Source organism: Arvicola amphibius, chromosome X, assembly GCF_903992535.2.
Source record: "Arvicola amphibius chromosome X, mArvAmp1.2, whole genome shotgun sequence".
Classification (NCBI taxonomy): domain Eukaryota; kingdom Metazoa; phylum Chordata; class Mammalia; order Rodentia; family Cricetidae; genus Arvicola; species Arvicola amphibius.
This window is the reverse complement of record NC_052065.1, coordinates 65,772,657-65,799,261: the sequence shown is the minus strand read 5'-3', so window position 1 is coordinate 65,799,261 and position 26,605 is coordinate 65,772,657. Positions and strand designations below refer to the sequence as shown.

Genomic DNA, 26,605 nt, shown 5'->3' with positions numbered 1-26,605 from the left:
ATTTCTGGAATACAACAGCATTATTTTTACAAACTCAGAACACTTTTATATATGAACACAAGAAGTGAAACTAGTCCTCAAAAATCACAAAGCAATGAAACTCAGCCTAGGTGGTGTTTAGCCCTGTAGTCATGAAAGAATTTGTGTCTATATAATAAAGACAATTAGAATTTCCAGCAGAATTATTCAAAGAGTTTAAAGAGAAATTAGCAGTGAGTTTACATCTTTCTTTCTAGAATGAAACAATAAAACACTAAGTAAAAGCATAAACCACCAGGCACATACATGTAGGATCAACTATTCAAGTAGGCAGAAATGCCTAGGATCCGAGTTCAGAGGTTTTGTGCCAACCTGGGCAACATGGCAAGCATCTGTCTCTTAAAAATAAATAAAGTGCTAAATTTATAAACGAGAATAAAACTAAAAAGAACGTAAAAATGTAGGAGAAAAATCTATGTGATTTATGTCCAGACAAGCACTAGATACCAAAAGTATAGCCCACAAAAGGAATAGTGGTAAGCTTGAGCTATTCAAAGTTTAAAATTTTTACTTTTCTATGTTCTAAAAAGCATGAAAGAGAACCTACTGTCTGGGAGATAATATTTCCCATTCTCATATCTTGAAAAGGGCTAGCACACAAAGTATATAAAGACTCTCAAAACTCAGGAGTTATTTCAATCAGCTCATTTAGAAAAATGCATAAAGGCCAGGCAATTATAGCCATGCCTTTAATCTCAGCACTCAGGGAGGCAGAGGCAGGTGAATCTCTATGAGTTTGAGGCCAGCCTTGTCTTCAGGGTGGCTTCCGGGACAGTAGAGATACACAGAGAAATCTGACTCAAAAAACCAATAAAAGATAGAGAGACATAGAGACAGACAGACAGAACAAAATGAATGAAGACTAGTGACTGAAGATAATGTACAAGGGCAAGTGAGCACATGCAGATGTTCAGAGTCATTTAATATTAGGGAACTGCACAAGGAAATTCCATTCTGTATCTTTCAGAATGCCTAAGCTAAGGATCAATGGTAACACCAAGTGTTGTCAAGAGTCCTAAGGAAACTGATCACTCACAAGATACTGATGAGAATCATGGCCTTTCCAGAAAAGAGCACAGTAGCATCTTACATTTATTTGTATGAGTCAAACTAAAATCTTCTCAATATCTTTCAATAGATGTATGGTTAATTAAACTATGATACATCTATATTGTGACACACTGTTCAGTAATAAAAATGAGCAAATTATATATATGTATATGTATTTGTATATGTATATGTATGTGTATGTGTATGTGTATATGTATATAAGCTGAAAGCTCTCCAGATTATTATAGTAACTAAAAGCTGAGCCTTCATCAAAGTTATATGTTTCGTTATATAATATTTATATGATATTCTTAAAACAAGAAATTTGTAGTAATGATGAATAGCTAGCAGTTAGTGGTTTCCACGAGTTAGAAGTTGGGCAGAGTAGGAACATACTGTGACTGGAAGAGGAGCACATGGAATCCTGTGATAAAACTTCTTTGTATTGAAGGGACCATCATCACTGACTAAAACTTAAGTACACACACAAATAAGTGCACACAATTCCGTGTAACATCAGTGTATTTTAGAAATGGTGGGTTCCCGGTTGTAGTATTGAGCTGTAGCTTATGAAAATATTGTCCCCATAGGAAAGCAGGTACAGGATATATGTATATATTATTGTTCAGTTTGGGATTATATATTATATGCTTGCCCAAGATCAGTGAAACTGATTGACTGGATGGGAATGTAACAGAGATAAAAACTCAAGCAAGAAGAATGTAGAAAACTTAGTGTCATAGTTGATGAGTCTTGTGGGGGTTAATTATCTAAAATGTCCGTATAACACTCTTAACGTATCTTCCTTTGTGTACACTCTTTACCTTCTTAAAGACACAGACTGCAAGTCTCAGCATGTATTTCTGCATTGTAGAACCAAATTGTTAGAATATGAGTTTATGATGCACTGTTTTGTTATGCAACAAAATGGCTCATGCACAGAAAATCATTAAAATGAATTGCTAACAAATGTTTCATGTGTTTTTTAGGCTGTCAATATAGTTGGGGTTGGAATGTTTGGAGGAACTGAAAAAGTAAACTTCCACCCGGAACTGTACCCGCCATAGTTCCAATGTTACAAGACGTTGAAGACAAAGTTCCTACCAAGCTGGCTTCATCTTGCATAGCTATCCAATGGAAGGAGCCAGACTGCCATGGCTCTCCAATCACTGGATATAACATCAAATATGGAGATAGAAAAATCTTGACTGTTGATAGAGTAACAGAGTATGTTCTGAAAAATCTACAGCCTAATACTACATATAGGTAAGTCACTCATATATTATTTTGGGTAAATGGAAAGAATGTTGATACTTTTGAGTAGACCTGCATTTGTGTATTTAATACACTTCAGATTTCTTTTGAAAAGAGTTCTGCTTCATTGGCGAAATTTTATATTACTAAAAACCATTTCTGCTTTCTCATCAATAGTTTCAACAGTAGTATATCTTGGAAACCTGTCTTGTAATCAGTATAATTTTCATTCTACATAGAGATAGAGTGGATTTGATTGTATGAAGAAAAGTATATTCCTCTACAAAATATAAATTCATACATTTAATTTATTTTTACCACTAGAATCAGAATTCAAGCTATTAATCATTATGGACTAAGCCCTTTTTAGCCCATCAATAAGAAGCAAAACCAAACCAATACTACAGAAGCCTCCACAGCTTGATTGTGTGGCCCAAGGACACCAGAGTCTCAGACTCAAATGGGTAAATGTAACACAGAAACAATCACATGCCAACTTTATAATCTACAACTTATTAATGGAAGACCGATCTGGCAGGTAACCACTTTTACCATTTAACGTCTACTGTAATTAGAGAACAGTTTAAACTGTTCTTTCTCCCTCCCTCCTTCCTCCCCCTTCTCTCATTCTCTCTCTCTCTCTCTCTCTCTCTCTCTCTCTCTCTCTCTCTCTCTCTCTCTCTCTCTCTCTCTCTCTCACAAACACACACACACACACACACACACACAAATGTCTAAATCTGTCATTTCAGTGAATGAAGTAGACATGAAAACAGCCTGTGGCTGAGTGAGACATAATACTTTCAATTATTTTCCATGGATAAGCTGTGTATTTGTGTATTTTCCCTTCTTCCTAACCACTTTTCCTTTACTTAGTGCAATGTAAGTACCAGAAAACAAACATTATGGGGAAAAGAGAGAAAGTATGGTGTGCTGAGAGTATATGATCTTGTGACTTGTTTTCCTTTGGCCTTTTTGTTTGTTTTCCCTTTCTGGCTTGTTTTGACTTTCTTGGAGTCAACTGTTGATTATAACATTGCTTCCCTAATCTTTATTTTTTTCCTCTCAGATTTTCTGTTATTTACCATGGGCCTGATCTGACTCACAAAGTGCAGAAATTGAGTGAATATACACAATACAGATTTAAAATCCAGGCATGTAATAAAGTTGGTGAGGGACCACAGTCTGATGTCTACACTTTCACGACAACAAAAACCCCACCTGGTGCTCTTAAAGGTAAATGATGCATGCAGACGCTGAACATTTTCTTAGAGCTTCCTCAGCACACATATATATAAGCAGTAATTAGAAAATGCTAAGACAGGCAGCAAGGCTCAGAAGGACAAATGCCACATGCACTCTCTCCTGAAAATTCTGACTTCTAAATTTTATATAAATGTATTTAGGTGAGAGTCAGTATGGGTAGAGGTAAGGAAAGTAGAAATCATAAGACTGGGGAAGACTCTAAGGAAAGGGGTAGAAAGGGCATAAAACACATATGACATTAAAGTAGAAGGGGATTCAGGAGGGTGAGGAGTACAAGTAGTAAGACAGAGCAGGAAACTGAGATGCACAGCTGATGGGAACCAAAACAAACTTAAAATGTATGAAAACGCCATAAGGAAACCTCTTACTTTCTTTGCAGATTTAAAAATTAAATTAAGGGGCTAAAGAGAGAGTTTAGAGGTTAAGAGCTTTGGCTCCACTTGCTGAGCACCTGGGTTCAATTCTCAGTACCTACGTGACAGCTCACAACTGTCTGTAACTTCGTTCCAGAGGATCTAGTTCCCTCACGTTGTATACCTGCAGACTAAACACAAATGCACATAAAATAATAATGAATAAATTATAAAAACAACAGCAGAGCAGTAGTGGTGCACACCTTTAGTACCAGCATTCAGGGCGGCCGAGGCATGTGACTCTCTGTGAGTTTAAAGTTCAGCCTGGCCCATCATTGCAAGTTTTAGGACTAAATCTAAACCTATACAGAGAAACACTGTCTCAAGAAACAAAAAAAATTAATTGAAATGAAATTTTGGGGCTAGAGACATATCCCAGTAGATATGAGCACTGGATGCTCTTCTAGAGGACACAGGTCAATTCCCAGTGCCTTCATGGCAGCTCACAACCAACTCTAACTACAGCTCCAAGATCCATTGCCCTCTTCTGGCTTCCACGTGTACACGTGGAAGTGCACACGTAGTGCAGACACATACATGTATGTCATCCACACACATAAAATAAATAAATAATTTAAAATTTAAATTAAATTTTAAAAAGTAACAGTGGTAATTTTTCAAGTTTACTGATAGAATACCAAAAACATAGTGCTTAATTGTGTATTTAAGTAGCAATTAAAAGATTTATCAAGACATTAAGCCTGGTGCTGGTGACACACACAAATTTAATCCCAGAACTTTGAGGCAGAAGCATGCAGGTCTCAGAGTTCAAACCACCCTGATCTACATAGTGAGTTCTAGGATTGCCAGTGCTCTTACAAACAGAAGCTCTGTCTCAAAAGAAATAAAAAAATATTTTTAAGGATTAGTATGACTCTGATAGTCAGTATTGTTCAAATATCTTAGAGATCATCTAATTCAAGCACTGTAAATTTTAAGAGTAAGACATGGAGCTGAAGAGAGGCCTCAAAGGTTAAGAGCACTGGTTGCTCTTGCATAGGACCCAGGTTATGTTCCAGGATCCACTTAGTGGTTCACAAAAATCCACAACTCCAGTTCCATGGAATCCAATTCCCTGTCAGACCTCTGTGAGCACCCAGAACACACACTGGTGCCCATGCCAATATGCAGCAAAACACAGACTCCTGTTTTCCATAATGGTGTGCTCCCCACATTGTCATATCCATTCATTGCTACACATTATATTTTCTTAAATGGTCTATTATGAAAACTATTCAGACCCGAAACTATACTAGGTGTTTGGGATCTTACTGTAGCACCGAGCCTTTCTTAGGGTGGGCTTTTAAGTACAAAAACCATGTAGTGGGTTGACATACTTCAGTTAACAAGAATAGTCAGCTAGAAGTAGAACTATAGAAGCCAAAAAACAAAGTTAGTACATTTACAGACTTTCCCAGAACTATGGACTTCGGAGTCAGTAGTCCTAAGGTCTCGCACATGTTACAATCAGAAGTTAAGTGCTATGACTCCACTATCCATGAGTTCAAGTTGGCAGATCCCAGAACCTCAGGTCTTGAGGATTATTTTTTCCTCCTCCCAGTTGTGATGTTTGGTTGATTTCAATCTTTCCATAAGAGTTCAATCACTATTAATTTTATTTATTTTATGTGACTTGGTGTTTTGCTTGTATGTATGCCTGTGTGAGAGTGTCAGATTCCTGAAACTGGAATAACAGATAGTTGTGAGCTGCCTGTAGTTGCTGGGATTGAACCTGGGTCCTCTTGAAGAGAAGCCCATGCCCTTAATTGTTGAGCCATCTCTCTAGTTCCCAAGTTCAATCACTAATATGAAATCATTCTTCTCCAGTGGAATGCTAACTGAAACACACTGAAATTAAATTAATTGTGCCTAGATGACAATAATGCTTTCTTCCTTTCCTGACTAATGTCCCTATATGTTTAAGCCCCATTTTCTTAAAATGTAGAGACTTAGAACACAAAATAAAGAGTCTTCCTTTTCTGACCCTCAGACAGTTACTGAACCCCTAGAATAAAATTACTTATCCATATGAAAATATTTCTAAATGTAAAACATACCATAAAACACAATGCAGATTATTGTAGATGGAAAAAGCAAAATTAAAATCTATAAAAAATGAATAGAAAAATATAAACATGCATTGTTAATTGATAATGTCATTAAGTTTTTTGCTACAATATGATGCCTGATAGTATAAACAAAAGTAATTTTGCTAATAATATTGTTTTTGCTGGTGTGGTAATGTTACACCTTTAATGCTAGCACTAGTGTAGTCTAATCTTCCGTAGCAAGTTCCAGGCCAAGTCACAGCTACTTAAGGAAAGCATCTCTCAAAATAGATAAATATATTTTTAAATATGATTACATGTTTCTCATATTAGGTCTACATGTGCTTGTAACAATTGCGTGGTTTGAGTCATTTTGATGTATTCAGCATTCATTTAGAAAAAATAGAAAATTTCTAAAATGTAATTTCTTTTTCCAGCCCCTATATTACATGCGCTTGAAAAGCAACATTTGTGAGATCAAATGGGATTCCTTGGCGCCAATTAAAGGTGATCCCATTATTTACACACTTCAAGTCATCACTGGGAAAAAAGCTGAAACAGGTATATTCTTTCACATTTAGTCTTTAATATTCTTCCAGGCACGATAGCACTGAGTGTAGCCTCAGCACTTGACGGGTAAACACAGGAGGATGAAGGTATCTCTTTGGTTACATAGCAAATCTGAGGGTATCCTGGGCTCTACAAGGTCTTGTATTCTTGAAAAAAAAGTATGCTGGGGGAAGGGCACACATCTTTAATACCAGCACTTGGGAGGCAGAGGCAGGCTGATCCCTGAGTTCTAGATCAACCTGGTCTACGATCGAGTTCCAGGTCAACCAGGGCTACAACAGGGAAAATGTGTCTCAAAATAACAAATGTAGTTCTATGTCCAGGTGAGGATAAAGCTTTTGGCAGGGAGTATATTATTTTTAAAGATGTTTAAAGTAACTAAATCTTATCTTAAGTTTCTTCTCATCTCTAACATTGTGTACATAAACTAACTTATTCATTTAGTTAGATCATCATCATTGAATTGTTTAGTATTTCTTGATTCCACTAGCCACAATGATTCAAGTCCTTGCATCATGTAATTAAAATGAACAGTTGTATGTTTTTTCGTGCTTTATTGAACAAAATTATCATAATCAATACTGAATCCCTTCAGAACATTAGAAACACTCATTAATATTATACTTTTGTTGTGAACATGGTCATAAAAGTAATGAATTTTTGTTTTATTGCTGTAAAAGAAATTATACAATATAGTTTAATTGGAAAGGAAACTATGATTTTCATTTGATCCCTTTTCCTTTAGATTTATAAAGGACCGAATACTACATTTTGCTTTTCCAACTACATGTCAAATTCAAGATATTTCTTCAAGGTCTGTGCTGGACGCCAATATAAAAATTCTGATGGCATGCAAGAGCTCTGGGGGCCATATAGCTCTAGCTCCCTTTTTTTCAACTTGTAAACATCCAGTCCAGGCACAGTAAGAGCATGGAGGAAAAGAAGAGTTAAGGACGATGAAAGCATTAAAAGAAAATTGAGTAATTATACCCCTTCTGATAAGATTTGCACTTATTGCCATTTTGTGTTATATTGCAATCAGTATTTCCTGATCAACTAGTCTACTCTTTAGGAATTGCAAAGCACACTTACATCAAATTTAGAAAACTTTAGATAATCGTCATTCATACTTAAAACAATTTATTTGTAGGAAAAAACTCACCTTAATATTTAAGAATTTTTAATGTAGCAGTAGAAGAAAATTTTTGAGGAAATAGATTAATTCCATCAATTCATCAAGCAATGAAACATGTTATTGTTATGCAAAACCAAGACATTTTGTTGAAAACTATTTCCAGCCTTAAATTTTCAAGTCAATTTTTTTCCAAAAATTTTGAGACTATGACATAACAGCAGTGTTTGTAATTTCATTTGAATGAAAATGATAAAAATCACTTCTACATGTCCAGTTAACATCCATATGAAGAAATAAAAAGTATCTACCAAACTTTTGTGTTCTCTTTTGTTCAAAATAATGTTTTCAGCAGTTGGTTTATCTTCTGATTAATACTTTGTGTACTAGTTAGAGTTCTCTAAGGAACAGAACTGATGGGGTGAATACATACTAAAGGGGGATGTTTTGAACTACCTGACAGGGTGTGTGGTCCTGTGGAGGCCCAAAATTTTGACCCTCTTTCCACTTGACCAAAGGTCAAAGAGTTGGAACTATCACTATTCCTTCAAGGTTATTGGCTACGTCTACCTCAAACGAAGGTTCCACCTAGATTTATTTATTTTTTTATTAAAAATTTCTGCCTCCTCCCTGCCTCCCACTTCCTTTCTCCCTCCCCCTCCACTCCCCCTCTCTCTCCTGTCCGAAGAGCAGTAAGGGTTCCCTGCCCTGTGGAAAGTCCAAGTTCCTCCTCCCTCCATCCAAGTCGAGGAAGGTTAGCATCCAAACAGGCTATTCCCCCCCCCCAAAGCCAGTATGTGTAGTAGGATCCAAATCCAGTGCTATTGTCCTTGGCTTCTCAGCAGCCACTCATTGTCCGCCATGTTCAGGGAGTCCGGTTTTATCCCGTGCTTTTTCAGTCCAGTCCCAGCTGGTAACCCAGACCCAAAAGGATGAACATGGGATGTACTCACTCATAATTGGTTTCTAGCCATAAATAAAGAACATCGAGCCTATAATTCGTGATCCTAGAGAAGATAATAAGAAGGTGAAACCAAAAGCAAAAACATATAGTTATCCTCCTGGATATTGGAAGTAGTCAAGATTGCCGGGCAAAAATTGAGAACTTGGGGGCGGGGTAGGATGGGGGTAAGGGAGATGGGGGAGGAGAAAAAGTGTGAAGGGGAGGATGGGGAGAGCTGTGGGGAATGGGATGGTTGGGATATAGGAAGGGTGGATATGGGAGCAGGGAAGTATATATCTTAATTAAGGGAGCCATTTTAAGGTTGGCAAGAGACTTGACTCTAGAGGGGTTTCCCAGGTATCCAGGGAGATGCCCCCAGCTAGTTTCCTTGGGCAGCTAAGGAGAGGGAGCCAGAAAAGGCCAGATCCTATAGTCATACTGATGAATATCTTGCATATCACCATAGAACCTTCATCTGGCGATGGATGGAAATAGAGACAGAGCCACACATTGGTGCACCGGATTAAGCACCCAAGGTCCAAATGAGGAGCAGAAGGTGGGAGAACATGAGCAAGGAAGTCAGAACTGCAAGGGGTGCTCCCACCCACCGAGGTGGTGGGGCTGATCTAATCGGAGCTCTCCACTTAGATTTAGATCAGAGAGTTCAGATCTCTCTCAAGGTGATTGTCAACAGGTGTGGCTAATATCCACACCTTGTATTTCCAGTATAGAGAAGTAGATATGTTTTTACTCCAAACAAAAGTCTGAGAATCCAACTAAGCTCCAGTTCCTTTAAGCAGATAACTTTGGATTCCACCCAGGAAGTGGTTTTGCCTACAGAATGTTTGGTCTAGGGTTGGTGAGCGTGACTTGTTTGTCCCTAGCAACAGAATGTTTAACTGTTAATGTAGCCTGTGACCTTCAACTAGTCTTTTCATTTCCTTGTATCATCTTAATTCAGTTTTTATCTTATTCCTACCTCTTGGGGTCAGGGTATTTTAAACAATTGGAAATTAAACGTGGGTGATTTCATTATTCATTGGAACTTTTCCTGGTACTATTCTATGGTTTCTGCTTTATTATTTTAACATCTTCATACTCTTTACTTACATTTCTAATCCCAGTGCCCCTAACCTGGCAAGTGGTGTTTTTGTCAAGGATGGTCCCCAATATATGACATTCACAATGTGGGGGTGACCAATTTTAAACACTGATTGTAGGATTCCCATGTGTGTGCTATGAATATGTTTTACTGTCATTGCTCCTAGGGTCACCTGGCCCATTGGGTTAAATGGCCCATTGGCCTGAAACCAGCCCCAACTTAGCATCCTGAGATACGATCCCTCCAAGGTGGTAAATGTAAGCCCTAAAACTCAAATTTGCCCAGGAACTCCCTCAGTAACCTTGAGGCTAAAAGCCAAGGAGCAGCAGAAGCCAGTCCCTTGGAATTTGGTATCTTATATGGAGGGTATTGTTTCTTTACCATTCTTAGCCAGACCCAGATAGAAACTGCTGGCTATGCCTAGACTCCAAATCCCTATATTATGCTGGGATTGGAACTAATCAAACAATAAGCTCCACTTCCAACCCTAACAGTTGTAAAAGGGGTCAGTTTAAGCTCACCCTGGGTTAACCTCCAAGGGAAGGGTGACTGTTTAATGTCACCAAGATACCCCTTAGAGAGTTCCCCCGTGCAGATTCCTATCTCCAGGTACAGCAGCTTAACCCTGGCAATGGTGGTCGAGTGTATTTCCAGGTCCCAAAGAGTACCTGGCTTGCTTGCAGTAACAACTTAACCAAGTGTGTGTCTTATTGTTTGCACTGCTGGAGAGCCCATTCTTTTGAGTCTTTGTATATGTCATAGCACAGGTGTGTGTGTCTGTAACAGAGAAGAGGGTAGGGTCCACTATGATGTAGACTGTGGGTCCTTAACACCATTTTTTCAGTCTAAAGCCTAGTAACTCTGATAAAAGCAACTTCATCCTGGACTTCTGAACAAGGGATACACACACCTGAAAGCCCCAGTTTGATTTCTGTCACTTGGAACTAAAAATGTCCTGACTGTCAGTGATAGTTGGCTATTCAAAGAAGAGACATCTAGATTTAACAATGGGCCATGTTGCAGTAGAAAACGTGAATTTTCTTTCCCTCCTCCTTCCTCCCATATCTTATGCTAGTCCTCCACAAAACCCCAGCCAGCACGTCATCATGCTTCCTCCTGGGTCCTCCAGAGTCTGTCAAATGAGGAGTGCTTGTGACTCAGTTTACCATTCCTTTTAACTTAGTCGATTCCCCAAGACCAAGGAATAACTCTTAGTTTCTAAAAATTTGCAACAAAAATTGAGTCGGTTTTGGGAATTGATCTCTGACCACATAGTGAGGCAGGCAGAAGGGGGTTGATTTTCAGTTTCATACTCTCTGTGTTTCTGCTTCTCAGCCAGGTATGATATGGTGCCAGGTGTATGACTTATTTAGTAAGTATTGGCACGCTAAAGGAAATAGCATGTGTGCAAGGCGTGCGCGCGAACGCGCGCGAAACACCATACACACACCATAAAATATGTAATCTCAGCCCTTAGGGGGTCTTCCAATCTGGCTGGGGACACAATCTCAGTAAGGTCTTCGGTTCATTTGGCATTCTAGAAGAGAAGAATTGTGGCTCAGAAGAGAGAGGACCTTGGAGTTGGGGAGGGGTTGACAGAATGTTTGAGGAAGGATGACAACATAGGCTGGTTTGGTAAAGACAGGTGGGTTTTGGTGAGGGGATGAGTGGAGAGGGAATTGTAATGAGCATGGGGTCCCCTCAGGACTGTGTGCTAACTGTGGTTGCTATGGGTAGGGGGTCTGGCTGGTGAGGGGGAGAGAGTCTCTCAGGGTAGCTGAGATCCCACTAACACACAGCAGAAAAGAAGCCGTTAAGAAGGCCCCCTCCTTTTCCACCCACATTGGGCCAAAATGAGAGGCCTTTGGCTGAATGATGGAATTTGCAAGTATGGTGGGTGTAAGCGCGAGTGTCAGTGTGCCCATCAGTGTGCCAGTACCTTGGGGTTTCTCTGCTTGTTTAGGAACTTCTAGTTTTAAGTGACACAAGCCAGGTGCAGAAGCTTTTCTTTTCTTTGTTTGTTATTGTTTTGCAGAAGGAGACAATTTCCTTCAAGCTAAAGGATGATTCTGAGATTCTCCAGCCTTGACTCCCACCCGTGCCCCCATGCACCCCAGCTCTGTTGTTTCCTGTAGAGAGCTAGGCAGAGAGCAAGACAGGAAAGGTGCAATGTCTCTTGCCAGCTTCCCAGCTCGCTCCTGCTTGCAACAAGAGACCAGCGATGACCTCTCTCCTGGGTTTCTGCCTCCTTTCATCTTCCAGTCTCCTCTTCCAGACTCCCCTGCAGACTTTTTTGGGGGGAAAACACCCCAATTGTTGGTAAAAGGCCTCTAGGGAGGCATCTATCCCTGAGTAACCTCCTCATCCACCATGGCCTGAATGTCCTTGGCAGCCCGGAGGCCAGACTTGATGGCAGTGTCTATCCAGCCGTGGGGCAGGTCGGTATGCTCTCCAGCAAAGTGGATGCGACCCTCTGGCTGGGAGAGCTGCTTCAAATAGTCCACAAATTGGTAGGGTGTGAACTCAGCAAATGCACCAATGGTGAGGGGGTCTAGAGACCCCCAGTGCTTGACTGTTGCTTTTGGGCACATGTGCTTTAGCTCCTCCTTGGGTATGTGATGCACGGCAGCCAGATCATCCAGGATAATATTCACCACCTGGTCAGGCTTCATGGCAGCGAAGAAGAAAGAATCATCGCCCACAGTGTAAGAGGCCAGCAGCATGCCCTTGCCACCTGGCAGGCTGTGGCTGGGATAGATAATGTAGCGTGAGGGCCGGTCTGTGATAGAGTTGCCTCCCTGGATGCCATCCTGTTCCCAGAAGCATTCGTTGCACACAAAAACCACCTTGGTGGCACTGGTATAATGCACGGAGCGCAGGGCATGTGCTTTGTCTGGAGACAGGGGTGGCTGGAAGGTGATGAGGCGTGTGGCCTTGGCGGAGGCTGAGTTGATGACATAGTCAGCAGTGAGTTTGCGCAGTGGGAAGATAGGCTCATTGGTGCGGTATAAAACTTCAACCTTTGACCTGTTCCTCACCACTGCTTCTACTCTGGATCTCAAACGGATGGTGCCAGACTTCAGACTAGCATTGAAGCCATTGGGGAGTTGGTCAAAGCTACCAGTGATCTCTGAAAATCTGCAGGGATGGAGAGGGGATGATGAGACTGGAGACACTGCCAGGTCATGTATCCCAGTCCCGGCCATTCCTCTGGTCTGAAAAGGGAAGAAAGTATCCCCCTGCTCTCTTGTGTGAGACACTTTATACACATCACCTTCATGAATATACAGCCCTGTGTCATGCAGGCATTGTTACTTGAGTGCCCCCATATGGTAAATAGCCAATAAACCAGTGCTGGGGACTGGGTTCTTCCTGACCCCAAATCAGCCTTACTCATCAGTTCTGGAAAAGGTATTAGGACTCCTTAGGGACTCCAGGAGGGACTTGTGGTATCCAGGGTCCTCGTTCAACAAATCCCCGATCATCTTGATTGCTCCTTTGCTCAGCTTTCCTTCCTTCACCAGATAAGCCTGTGTGGAGGGGGCAGCATAGATGCAAGGATGGGTTAGAGGATCTAGTATGTAGGGAAGCTTTAGTAGGGTTAGATGGGGGCTTGAGGGATACAAAGGTTTTGGCAGTAGGAAGAAGGTATTCTGTAGACAGGACACTGCCCCAGGGCCTTGACTGAGCACAGAGTCCATCACTCCACCTCCATCTCCTTGAGCCTCTTGTTTCACTTACCTTGGTAGAATAAGAGTCATAAAGGGACATCAGTTGGCTGCAGTTAAATGTCTTCACATCTTGTTTGATCTGCAGAAAGGAGGAGAGATATTCATCAAGCTGGGCTTCCAGGTGACCAGGACATCTAGGCTGCTGTCGGCAAGGTCACAGGGCGACAGATGCTTCACACGCTTTTAGATTAGAGACCAGGTTCTTGGGATGTCTCTTGGAGAGGCTGGAAAAAGCCAGGAAAGGGCCATTCCGAGAACTCCTGGATGCTGCTCTGTCCCTTCATTTAAAGACACTCGTGCTTTTGTTGAGACAGGGTCTTACACAGCCTAGGCTGGCTTCAAACTCATTGTATACCTGAGGCTGCTCTTCGATTCTAGATCCTCCTGCTTCTATCTCCCAAGTCCTGGGATTAAAAGCTTGTACTACCACACCTGACTTGAAACAAAAGACCCGTTCAAGATGAAAATTTAAGGTGAATATTCAGTTGGTAGAACACTTGCTGTACAAGACTGAGGACTTGAGCTCTATTCCCCAGTATCCATATAAAAGTAGGGTGTGTTGGAACTGGAGAGATGGCTCAGTGGTTAAGAGTGCTGGGTGTTCTTTCAGAGGACTTGGGTTCAATTCCCAGCACACACATAGCAGCTCACACCTGTCTGTAACTCCAGTTCCAGGGGACCTGACACCCTCACACAGACATACATCCGGGCCAAACACCAATGTGCATCAAATTTTTAAAAAATCATGGTGTGGTATCACATGACTAATGCCAGCTCTGTGAAGGTAGAAACAGCAGGATCCCTGGGGCTTGCTAGTCAGCCATTCTAGCAGAATTAGTAAGCTTTGTTCAGTGAAAAACTCTGCCAAAAGTAAAATAAAATAATATAAGGTGGGAAGCAATTGAAGAAAACAGCTGATGTTGACCACTGGCTTCAACACAAATATGTACATGCACCCACGTTTACCTAAACATGTACATACATATACACATGCACAGGCACATGCGTACGCACAGACAAAGACACCCAGGCACAGACGCTTTAAGGTAAAGACTTGCACTGTCATCTAGGATGACTGCTGATTCACTACCGAGGGCTGCCTAATCTAGTTGCCCCTTTCTTACACTGCTGCTGACCAAGTCCTGTTTCCTAGTTTGCTCAAAGACAGAGGAGAAGGGTTGAGGGTGGAGATGAGGGTGGTGACATCACTAACAGATGTGATAAGGCAGGAGGACCAATCATAAGAATGTTGGGTGGAGTCAGGTGATCTGAATCCAAGTACTGATTTGCTGTGTGACCTTAGGCACCATCCCTTTTCTAGTTGATCCCAGCTGGGGAAGGCAGCAGGTACCTTAATGACTGCTTGGTCGAAGAGGTTTTGGGCAGTTTTGTTCTTCTCTGTGGGGTCTGTGGAATAGCCCGAGATCTCTGGGTTAGCTTCGACTTCCCAGGCACGATAACGCTGTCCATTGAATAGGTACCAGGTGTTGTTATCATACTGGATGAACTTATTCAGCTTTAGGCCAAACTTCTTGACATAGGTGTGGGTTAGCCTTGAAACAGAGACAGGCATAATAACATCCTTGTTCCAACTGGTCCCTTATTAGAAACTATTCTGTTATAATTAGGGTAAACTTGTGCCTAGGAAGCTCAAACTAATTACTTGTTCAATTGTAATCTCATTTAATGTTGTGGGGATTAGCTCCCCACTTCCCAAGGCTGGGGAGGGTGAGAAGTTCATTGAATTAAGGCTGTTTAGGAAATCTCAGCTAATAGTATTCAAAAGTATAGACAGATGTCTTTTGTTTCAGGCAGCATTTGAGATCCCACCATGCAATTCTAGGTAAATTTGAGGCCGTATCTAATGACTCCTACTTTGGACTGATGCAGTTGTTTGTGTTTTCAGTGGTTTGAAGGGTGAGCGTGGGTTCAATTTATATTAAAGGCAAACAGGAAAAAAGAGAAATGTCTGCGGAGATAGGGTCTAGAGCAAAGTTCGTGCTCAACAAATGGTATATATTAATAGTAACGTGTTATAATTTCTCAGCTTGCTTTGCTGTAACTCACAAATATGAAACTCCCCATATTTACAAGCTGCAATTTAATGAGTTGGCAGCAATGACTGTAATTGTCTGTTTGGGATCTACCACTTCCTGTGACCACGGCTTTCTGTGACCTCAGTCTTCTCTCTGACGTGGGAGTTGAGTATCAGCCCTGACTTATTGGGTTATATCACATGCCACAGTGAGTCTGAAAGATCTTAGACATGATGGCAGCAGGGTCCCTCCTGCCTTCCCCCTCATTCCCACTATACCCCTTTGCTCCTTCGTTTGTACAGGACTTACTTGTGGCTTTCTGGGATTCGCATTGGTCCTAGTTCGAAGTACCAGCCTTCCGTCTTGTTTCTGACTGTGACCACCCGACCTCCGATGTGGTTACTGGCCTCCAAGATGGTGACCTGGAATTCAGAGAAGCTGCTGTCATTCTTAGGAGTGCTGTTCTTTCTTCCCACCCCACTTATCACCTCCAAATAGCTGTAGGCTCTGACTTGAAGCCATGAACATGCAGGATAACCTTACTGGGGCTATTTGCTCCAAGTGTCCTGAGTGATTTCCTTGCATAGTCTTCATTCTTTGCTCCATAAGGACATGAATGGCAGTTGACAATGATTAAGGGCTGGGGAAGGGGGCGTTCAGAGACTGGTAGGCACCTGCAGTTGTGCCTCATTCCCTGTCAGGCCACTCACTCCTTTTCTCCCCAAGGAGGCAAATTGGAGGCTTATGATCAAGACCTTTCAAGATCTTCTTACCTTATGCTAAGCCAGCTCCTATTACCACCACACTCTTGGGCAGTGGGGAGGCATGGAGCCCATTCTGGGCTATGAGGAGGAAGTTCTCGTAATCAGGGCCCTGGAAGCACCTGAAAAGGTCCTCATAGAAGGCAAGGCAGTTGGAGATGGATAGCAGGATCCCCAAAATAAAGATTCCTGGGGGCAGAGAAAACAAGAGCATGGTCTTTCTGGAACCCAGGCTCTGGGACCTGTTTATCCAGGATTAGTTTACTGTGGGAGCGGGTGAAGGGCAGTAAGGTGAGGGCAGGGCCTGACAAGTGTGTGGCTGGAGATCCAGATATTTGGCATTACATCTATATGAAGGCAATTGTGTTGTGCAGGGCATTGTGAACCGTAGTGTTATTTGTCTGATTAATGTGTGATTGTGAACACAGCTTGCATACAGGAAACTCGTGGGTGTGGGAGGTTCATAGCTGACTATATGTGTATCTGCTCCTGATGGGGAGTGTGATGTTGTGCTTACCTATGAGTGTGTAAAGGACTGTGGTCATGTATAACTGTCAGTTTGTGGGTAGGAGGGTGGTTGTAGTCTGTTCTTTGTATGACTGCAGAGTTCATGGCTGTACGTGACGGATGTGTTTGTGGAACGGTGTGGTTGTTCTGAGTGTGTATGAATCCACGGGAAAGTGAGACACACTAACTGGAGTGTGAGTTGGGCTGGATTTGAGAGTGAGTGAGGAGGATGAGATGTCCAAGAAGGTGGGTGCTTATGTGAGGTCTGGAGGTGAAGCTGTGTGGGGAAGAGAGTGAGCAAGCAAGTGAGAGGGAGAGAGGGGTGTGTGTGTGTACATGTGAGAAGGTGAGTGTGCAAGGGAGGAAGGCTCAGGTCCCTGAGTGGGGAGTGAGAAGTGAACTACGGGAAACAGATGGTCCCTATGTTTTCTCCAGGCCTCCCAGGTATTTAGTGTGATATCAAGGCTAGAACTCATCACTCAGATAGTTGGTGAACGCCTTGTAGCAAGGCTTGAGCGACTTAATTTCCTCTTTCACAGTTAGCCAGTCTTGTCTGACACGAAGGGCTATGTGCTTTCCTCAGTTTCGCCTGCTCTTAAGTGGACCAAGCAAGGACTGTAACTCTGAGCTTCCCCCAAAAGCTGAGTTTTGAGAGCCCCCTGTGTGTTTGGTCTTTGCAATGTCAAGGCAACTAAAGCTCCTCAAAGGAAGAAGATTTTTAGGGGTCACTAGCTAAGGAGGTCCATTAGACCCTCCCCAACACCCAGACAGCCTTCTGCTGGGACAGCTCACTAGAAAAGAGGAGAGACATCAACAAGCCCAAGGGAGAGAACCCCTAAGCCTTCATCCCTCTCCCCACCCCACAGATCTACCTTAACCTTCTTATCCAGTCTCCAGCCCTTACAGTTTCTCCTGAGGATTTGTTTCTTGGCCCCTCCATCCTTTCATTTGAATGGACCCAACCCTTAGACCCATCCTCCAAATCCCTCTCCATTAAACTCATTTTCAAGCCCCTGATCCATCCTCAGGTCCTGGTGAAGCTGAATCCCTGTCTCAGTTCTTACTCTCTTTATTCTTATATGACCCTTTGCTGAGACCTTTGCCCCACCCGTTGACCCATGTCCCTCTCCCCTCCAGCACCTATGCCTATCTCAGTGTCTAACACTTCTTTGCTCAGTCTTTCCCAGACCTGGAGGAGGTCCCCACTTACCACTCATCTTGACCATGGTCCTGAAACTCTTGCTGAGCTCTGAGCAGCACATCCTCTCTTTATGAAGGAACAGCACCACTCTGGCAATATTTGACCCGTATCTCACCAGCCCGCCTCTGGCCTGACTGACTCAACCAAGGAAGGCAGCCCTGCACTAAGGCCTGACCTGTCAGGTGAGATGACAATGATAACTGACACCACCCTCCCCTCATCTTCTTCATCTCACCTTCCACAATCTTCTCTCCTAGGAAAAGCCCCATCTCCCAGCCCAGCCCTCCTGGATCAGAAGGGGAACGGGAGTAGGTAGACCGTTCTAAACTTGCTGTATTGCCTTGGGAAGGGGTTAGACATGGGTCTATGAACTTACGGCACAAACCAGAGCTCTGACTACTCCCACTACAGAGTGCCTGCTTTCCCACTGCTATGACCCTTTGTTCTGATGTTTGTTTGAAATAGGGATCTGGCGTGAGCTCCTGTGCAAGGATCATGCTTTTCTTGTCCCCCCTCCTTCTAAGGGTCCCTGGTAAGTAGACAGGTAGGCAGGAGTCTCTGGCCTGACCCATTTGCAGAAGAGAACATTTTCTGTCCTTTCCCCTAGGACCTGCAGGGCTTCCTTAGACACAGTGTACTTCTCTGGCAATGGACTTCCTTCCCATAAGGAATGAAGCCAGGTAGCTGTTCTACCAAGATTAGCTTTTGTTCACAGACTGGCTGGCAAGGGAAATGAACAGAAAGTCTGAACGCAACCAGCAGCATGGGGCTTGGGAGAGGGCAGAAGTGGGGGTAGATAGGGCACACAGTATCCAGGGCCCAAGACTGGCATCAGGAGTAGTACAGGATAAGGACAGTAACAATAGAATTGACAGAACTGGGTTTGAGTCCTGATTTGTCCTGGCAGAGTTATGTGACTTGGGATACATAACTGATACCTATCCTGGCTTGGGTTTTCTTATTTGAGACACAGGCTAACAATACTTTCTTCCTAAGAATTTGATTTTAAGTTTATTATTATTATTTTTGCCTTGTTTTTCAAGACAGTTTCCTTGTATAGTCTTGACTGCTTTGGAATTCACTCTATAGACTAGGCTAGCCTCAAACTCAGAGATCTGCCCCTGTTCCACAAGTGTTGGGATTAAAGGTGTGTACCACTACCACCCAGCATTTTTTTTTGGTTTATTTTTTTATCTTTAAAATTTTCCATCTCCTCCCCTCTTCCTCCCCCTTCCCTCCCCTCCCCTCCACCCATACCCTCCTCCCTCCCTCTTCAGGCCAAGGAGCCATAGGGGTTCCCTACTCTATGTTAAGACCAAGGTCCTCCCAACTCCCCCCAGGTCCAGGAAGGTGATCAACCAAGCTGAGAAGGCTCCCACAGAGCCTGTCCATGCAGAAGAGTCAAAGCTCAGCGCCTTTGTCCTTGGCTTCTCAGTCAGCCTCCACCGTCGGCCACATTCAGAGAGTCTGGTTTGGTCTCATGTTCCATCAGTCCCAATCCAACTGGAGTTAGTGATCTCCCGTTAGTTCTGTCCCACCGTCTACATGGGTGAACGCACCCCTCACGGTCCTGACTTTCTTTCTCATGTTCTCTCTCCTTCTGCTCCTCATCAGGACCTTGGGAGCTCAGTCCAGTGCTCCAATGTGGGGCTCAGTCATTTTCTTCATCTATCGCCAGGTGGAGGTTCTATGGTGATATGCAAGAAATTCATCAGTATGGCTATAGGAACTGGCCTTTTTAGGCTCCCTCTCCTCAGCTGCCTAAGGAACTAGCTGGGGGCGTCTCCCTGGAAACCTGGGAACCCCTCTAGGGTCAAGTCTCTTGACAACCCTCAGATGGCTCCCTTAATTAAGATATATGCTTCCCTGCTCCCATATCCACCCTTCCTGTATCCCAAGCATCCCATTCCTCCGAGCTCCCCCCATTCTCCCCTTCACGCTTTTCTCTCCTCATCTTCCCTTGACCCCGTCTCGCCCCACCCTCAAGTTCGCAATTTTTGCCTGGCGATCGTGTCTACTTCCAATATCCAGGAGGATTACTATATCTTTTTTTTGGGTTCACCTTCTTATTATCTTCTCAAGGATCCCGAATTATAGGCTTGATGACCTTTAATTATGGCTAGAAACCGATTATGAGTGAATACATCCCATGTTCATCTTTTTGGGTCTGGGTTACCTCACTCAGAATAGTGTTTTCTATTTCCATCCATTTGCATGCAAAATTCAAGATGTCATTGTTTTTTACCGCTGAGTAGTATTCTAACATGTATATAGTCCACAGTTTCTTCATCCATTCTTCCACTGAAGGGCATCTAGGTTGTTTCCAGGATCTGGCTATTACAAATAATGCTGCTATGAACATAGTTGAGCAGATGCTTTTGTAGTATGATTGGGCATCTCTTGGGTATATTCCCAGTAGTGGAATTGCTGGATCCTGGGGTAGGTTGATCCCGAATTTCCTGAGAAACTGCCACACTGCTTTCCAAAGTGGTTGCACAAGTTTGCATTCCCACCAGCAAAGGATGAGTGTACCCCTTACCCCACAACCTCTCCAGCAAAGGTTATCATTGGTGTTTTGGATTTTAGCCATTCTGACAGGTGTAAGATGATATCTCAAAGTTGTTTTGATTTGCATTTCCCTGATGGCTAAGGAGGTTGAGCATGACCTTAAGTGTCTTTTGGCCATTTGAACTTCTTCTGTTGAGAATTCTCTGTTCAGTTCAGTGCCCCATTTTTTAATTGGGTTCATTAGCATTTTAAAGTCTAGTCTCTTCAGTTCCTTATATATTTTAGAGATCAGACCTTTGTCTGTTGCAGGGTTGGTGAAGATCTTTTCCCAGTCAGTAGGCTGCCTTTTTGTCTTAGTGACAGTGTCCTTTGCTTTACAAAAGCTGCTCAGCTTCAAGAGGCCCCATTTATTCAATGTTGCCCTTAATGTCTGTGCTGCTGGGGTTATATGTAAGAAGCAGTCTCCTGTGCCCATATGTTGTAGAGTACTTCCCACTTTCTCCTCTAACAGGTTCAGTGTGTTCAGATTAATATTGAGGTCTTTAATCCATTTGGACTTGAGTTTTGTGCATGGTGATAGATATGGATCTACTTTCATTCTTCTACAGGTTGACATCCAGTTATGCCACCACCATTTGTTGAAGATGCTTTCTTTCTTCCATGGTGTACTTTTAGCTCCTTTAACAAAAATCAGGTGTTCATAGGTTTCTGGGTTAAGATCTGGGTCTTCTATTCGATTCCATTGGTCGACTTCTCTGTTTTTATGCCAATAGCAAGCTGTTTTCAGTACTGTAGCTCTGTAATAGAGTTTGAAATCAGGGATGGCAATGCCTCCAGAAGTTCCTTTATTGTATAAGATTGTTTTGGCTATCCTTGGTTTCTTGTTTTTCCATATTAGGTTGATTATTGTCCTCTCAAGATCTGTGAAGAATTTTGATGGAACCTTGATGGGTACTGCATTGAATCTATAGATTGCTTTTGGTAGAATTGCCATTTTTACTATGTTGATCCTCCCAATCCACAAGCAAGGGAGATCCTTCCATTTTTCTGGTATCCTCTTTAATTTCTTTCTTCAAAGACTTAAAGTTCTTGTCAAATAAATCCTTCACTTCCTTGGTTAGAGTTACCCCAAGATATTTTATGCTATTTGTGGCTATCGTGAGAGGTGATACTTTTCTGATTTCCCTCTGTGCTTCCTTACTTTTTGTGTATAGGAGGGTGACTGATGTTTTGTCGTTGAACTTGTATCCTGCCACGTTACTGAAGAAGTTTGTCAGCTGTAGGAGTTCTTTGGTGGAGTCTTTGGGGTCGCTTATGTACACTATCATATCATCTGCAAATAACGAAAGTTTAACTTTTTCCTTTCCAATTCGAATCCCCTTGATCCCCTTATGTTGTCTTATTGCTATTGCTAGAACTTCAAGCACTATATTGAAGAGATAAGGAGAGAGTGGATGGCATTGTCGTGTTCCTGAATTTAGTGGGATGGCCTTGAGTTTCTCTCCGTTTAATTTGATGTTAGCTGTCGGCTTGCTGTAAATAGCCTTTATTATATTTAGGAATGACCCTTGTATCCCTAATCTCTCCAAGACCTTTATCATAAAGGGGTGTTGAATTTTGTCAAATGCTTTTTCAGCATCTAATGAGATGATCATATTGTTTTTTCCTTCAGTTTATTTATATGATGGATTACATTGATAGATTTTTGTATGTTGAACCAGCCTTGCATCTCTTGAGATAAAGCCTACTTGATCGTAGTGGATAATTTTTCTAATGTGTTCTTTAATTCAGTTTGCCAGTATTTTATTGAGAATTTTTGCGGCAATGTTCATGAGTGAGATTGGCCTGTAATTCTCTTTCTTGGTTAAGTCTTTGTGTGGTTTAGGTATCAGGGCAACTCTATCTTCATAAAAGGAATTTTGTATTGACTGTTCTGTTTCTATATTATGAAATACCTTAAGGAGTATAGGTATTAGGTCTTCTTGGAAGTTCTGGTAGAATTCTGCATTGAAACCATCTGGTCCTGGGCTCTTTTTTGGTAGGGAGGTTTTTTTTTTTTCTCATGGTTTATTTTTTTTATATTTAAAAATTTCCATCTCCTTCCCTCCTCCTACCCCCTCCCTCCACTCCTCCTCCCCCTTCCCTCCCCTCCTTCTCCCCCTTCCCTCCTCTTCCCTCCACCCATACCTCCCCACCCTCCCTCTCAAGGCCAAGGAGCCATCAGGGTTCCCCACTCTATGCTAAGTCCAAGTTGGTAGGGAGGTTTTTGATAACAGTTTCTAATTCTTCACGACTAACAGGACTATTTAGATTGTTCACCTGGTCCCGGTTTAAGTTTGGAATATGGTACTTACCTAAAAAAATGTCCATTTTTTATATTTTCGAATTTTGTGGCATACAGGCTTTTGTAGTAAGATCTAATGATTCTCTGAATTTCCTCTGTGTCTGTGGTTATGTCCCCCTTTTCATTTCTGATCTTATTAATTTGCATGTTCGCTCTCTGCTGTTTGATTAGTTTGGATAGGGGCTTGTCAATCTTGTTGATTTTCTCCAAGAACCAGCTTTTTGTTTCACTGATTCTTTGGATTGTTTTCTGTGTTTCTATTTTGTTGATTTCAGCCCTCAGTTTTCCAGTCTTCTACTCCTCCTAGGTGAGTCTGCTTTTTTTTCTAGAGCTATCAGGTGTGCTGTTAAGTCTCCAATGAGTGCTTTCTCCATTTTCTTTAAGTGGGCACTTAGTGCTATGAACTTTCCTCTTAGCTCTGCTTTCATAGTGTCCCATAGGTTTGAGTATGTTGTGTCTTTGTTTTCATTAAATTCAAGGAAGACTTTAATTTCTTTCTTTATTTCTTCCTTGACCCAGGTGTGGTTCAGTAGTTGACTGTTCAGTTTCCATGAGTTTATAGGCTTTCTGGGGGTAGCATTGTTGTTGAATTCTAATTTTAATCCATGGTGATCCAATAAGACACAGGTGGTTACTAATATTTTTTTGTAACTGTGGAAGTTTGCTTTGTTACCGAGTATGTGGTCAATTTTCGAAAAGGTTCCATGAGCCGCAGAGAAGAAGCTATATTCTTTCCTATTTGGGTGGAATGTTCTATAGATGTCTGTTAAGTCCATTTGGTTCATTACCTCCATTAAGTCTTTCAATTCTCTGTTAGGTTTCTGTCTGATTGACCTGTCCATTGGTGAGAGAGGTGTGTTGAAGTCTCCTACTATTAGTGTGTGTGGTTTGATGGCTGCCTTGAGTTCTAGTAATGTTTCTTTTACAAAAGTGGGTGCTTTTATATTGGGGCATAGATATTCAGGATTGAGACTTCATTCTGATGGATTTTTCCTGTTATGAGTATAAAATGTCCATCTCCATCTCTTCTGATTGATTTTAGTTTGATGTCAGCTTTGTTAGAAATTAGTATGGCCACACCGGCTTGTTTCTTAGGTCCATTTGCTTTGATAAACCTTTTCCCAACCCTTTACTCTGAGTAGATGTCTGTCTTTGTGGTTGCGGTATGTTTCTTGTAAACAACAGAATGTTGGATCCTGTTTTTGTATCCTATCTCTTAGCCTGTGCCTTTTTATAGGTGAATTGAGTCCATTGATATTAAGTGATATTAATGACCAGTGATTTTTAACTCCAGTCGTCATTTTTTTTGGTAGTAGAGATTGTGTGTTTCCCTTCTTTGAGATGTGCTGGTGAAGAGTCGCTAGATGTCTGAGTTACTGTGGGCATTGTTGAACTATTTGGTTTGTGATTTTCCTTCTATTAATTTCTGTAAGGCTGGATTTGTGGCTACATATTGTTTAAATTTGTTTTTATCCTGGAATATTTTGTTTTCTCCATTGATAGTGAATGATAGCTTGGCTGGTTATAGTAGTCTGGACTTGCATCCATGGTCTCTTAGTTTCTGCAGTACATCTATCCAGGACCTCCTGGCTTTCATGGTTTCCATAGAGAAGTCAGGTGTATGTCTGATAGGTTTACCTTTATAAGTTACTTGACCTTTTTCCTTTGCAGTTCTTAATATTCTTCCTTTATTCTGTATGTTTTGAGTTTTGATTATTATATGGCGAGGGGATTTTTTTTTGATCCAGTCTATTCGGTGTTCTGTATGCTTCTTGAACCTTCATAGGAATATCTTTCTTTAGATTGGGAAAGTTTTCTTCTATAATTTTATTAAATATATTTTCTGGACCGTTGAGCTGTACTCCTCCTTCTTCTACCCCTATTATTCTTAGGTTTGGTCTTTTTATTGTATCTCAGATTTCCTGAATGTTTTGTGATGAGAATTTGTTTGATTTGGTGTCTTTTTTTTGATCAGTGCATTTATTTTCTCTATGGTATCTTCAGAATCTGAGATTCTTTCTTCTATCTCTTATATTCTGTTGGCTATGCTTGTTACTGTAGTCTCTATTCGTTTACCTAGATTTTTCCATATCCAGCCGGCTATCGGTTTATGTTTTCTTCCTTGCCTCCATTTCAGTTTTCAAGTCTTGAACTGTTTCCATTATCTGTTTGTTTTTCCTTGGTTTCCCAGGATATCGTTTATGGATTTACTCAATTCTTCAAACTTTTTGTTATTCTTCTCATCCATTTCTTTAAGGGAGTTTTTAACCTCCAGTTTAAGGGCCTCTATCACTTTCATATGGTCAATTTTTTTCTACTTCTTCTTGATTGAGGTGTTCAAATCCTCCTGTTGTAAGATTGCTGGGTTCTGGTGATTTCATGTTATTTTTTTCAGATTGTTGGAGGAATTCTTTTTTTTTTTTTTTTTTGGTTTTTCGAGACAGGGTTTCCCTGTAGTTTCTAGAGCCTGTCCTGGAACTAGCTCTTGTAGACCAGGCTGGCCTCAAACTCAGAGATCCGCCTGCCTCTGCCTCCCGAGTGCTGGGATTAAAGGCATGCGCCACCACCGCCCAGCAATGTTGGAGGAATTCTTGCATTGGCGCCTGCCCATCTCTTCTTCCAAATGCTCCTCTATGGATCTTCTTTTACAGAATCAGGTGTCCTTGCTTGCCAAGGAGCTCACAGACAAAGGGCCTACCTTGCTGCAGGCAGGCTATTGAAACAAAGAAACTCCTGCCCTCCTGTTTGCACTCCCTACCCAGTCCCAGAGCCCCTATTGGGCTGAGCTGCAGACTTATGAACCCGAAGAGGGGAGGAAGAAGGGAGGGCTTTTCTGAATGCAAGCTGGGTGGGGTAGGAAGAGAGAGGCAGTAGCCAGGGAGAACAGCCCCACCCGGAAGACCAGGAAGTGTAGGGGGTTAGGGAGTGGCTGTGCTCCATCTCCCTGGCTGCTGCCTAGGGGTCAGGAATTCACTCACCTCCTGGATGTATCTTCTGGTAGTAAGATCAGGAGTCCTTGCTGGCCAGAGTTCGCAAAGGGCCTACCTTGCCTCAGGCAGGCTATTGACACAAAGAAACTCCCACCCGCTGGTTGCCCTTCCTACCCTGTCCCAGCTTCCCGATTGGGCGCTGGTATATATTCTTGTATATTGATACAAATTCAAATTATATTGACAATGTTCTTGTTTCTGTTTACAATATTTGTGCACCTAGGCATAGTTATTTTGTCATATTATATGCATGCATGCTTCTACCTCTGCTTAACACATTTTGTATATTGATATAATTTTAGGATAAATGTATCATAACACACTATACATTTCTACCTCTGATCAAGATACTTATACATTGTTTACATTTTGAGGTCATTGTCCTCATTTGTTGCACAGTTGTTTAAAGACTGTTTAATATTCTAATATGAATTCTTAGTCTTTAAACTACATATGTATTAAGAATTATAGTTCAATAGTCATCCATATTTGTCATACTTATAGTTATACTAGTCAGATTATTTAGATATATAGAGATTGTCTTCTGCATAGATAGGTAATCTTCAATCACTTCAAAGAGCTGTAGAGTATGACATTTCAATAACTTACAGTTCTGTTGACGTGAGACATGATTGATCCTGGCAGCACTGATCTCTTCCTGAGAGAATGTTGAGCACCCTTCAGTTGAGCACTCCACTTGGAGCTTGTTT

General features: G+C 41.9%; 2 protein-coding genes across 2 annotated transcripts in view; one reads left to right on the top strand and one right to left on the bottom strand.

Annotated features, from left to right (window-relative positions):
* The window catches only part of LOC119804318 (fibronectin type III domain containing protein 3C1-like), a 67,863-nt gene extending 57,857 nt beyond the window's left edge, over window positions 1-10,006 (top strand). The window contains 6 exon segments of the mRNA XM_042054332.1: window positions 2,079-2,129; window positions 2,132-2,355; window positions 2,668-2,707; window positions 2,709-2,881; window positions 3,413-3,579; window positions 9,984-10,006. Coding sequence (XP_041910266.1) covers window positions 2,079-2,129; window positions 2,132-2,355; window positions 2,668-2,707; window positions 2,709-2,881; window positions 3,413-3,579; window positions 9,984-10,006 — 678 coding nt within the window.
* LOC119804317 (L-amino-acid oxidase-like) lies at window positions 9,346-18,571 on the bottom strand. The gene is made up of 6 exons (XM_038315773.1): window positions 16,365-18,571; window positions 15,894-16,006; window positions 14,900-15,101; window positions 13,559-13,627; window positions 13,211-13,347; window positions 9,346-12,955 (listed from the first exon to the last, which is right to left on the bottom strand). Exons 1-6 carry the CDS (start codon window positions 16,557-16,559, stop codon window positions 12,160-12,162), a joined length of 1,512 nt encoding a protein of 503 aa, XP_038171701.1. The 5' UTR covers window positions 16,560-18,571; the 3' UTR covers window positions 9,346-12,159.
* Window positions 18,572-26,605: the final 8,034 nt, after the last annotated feature.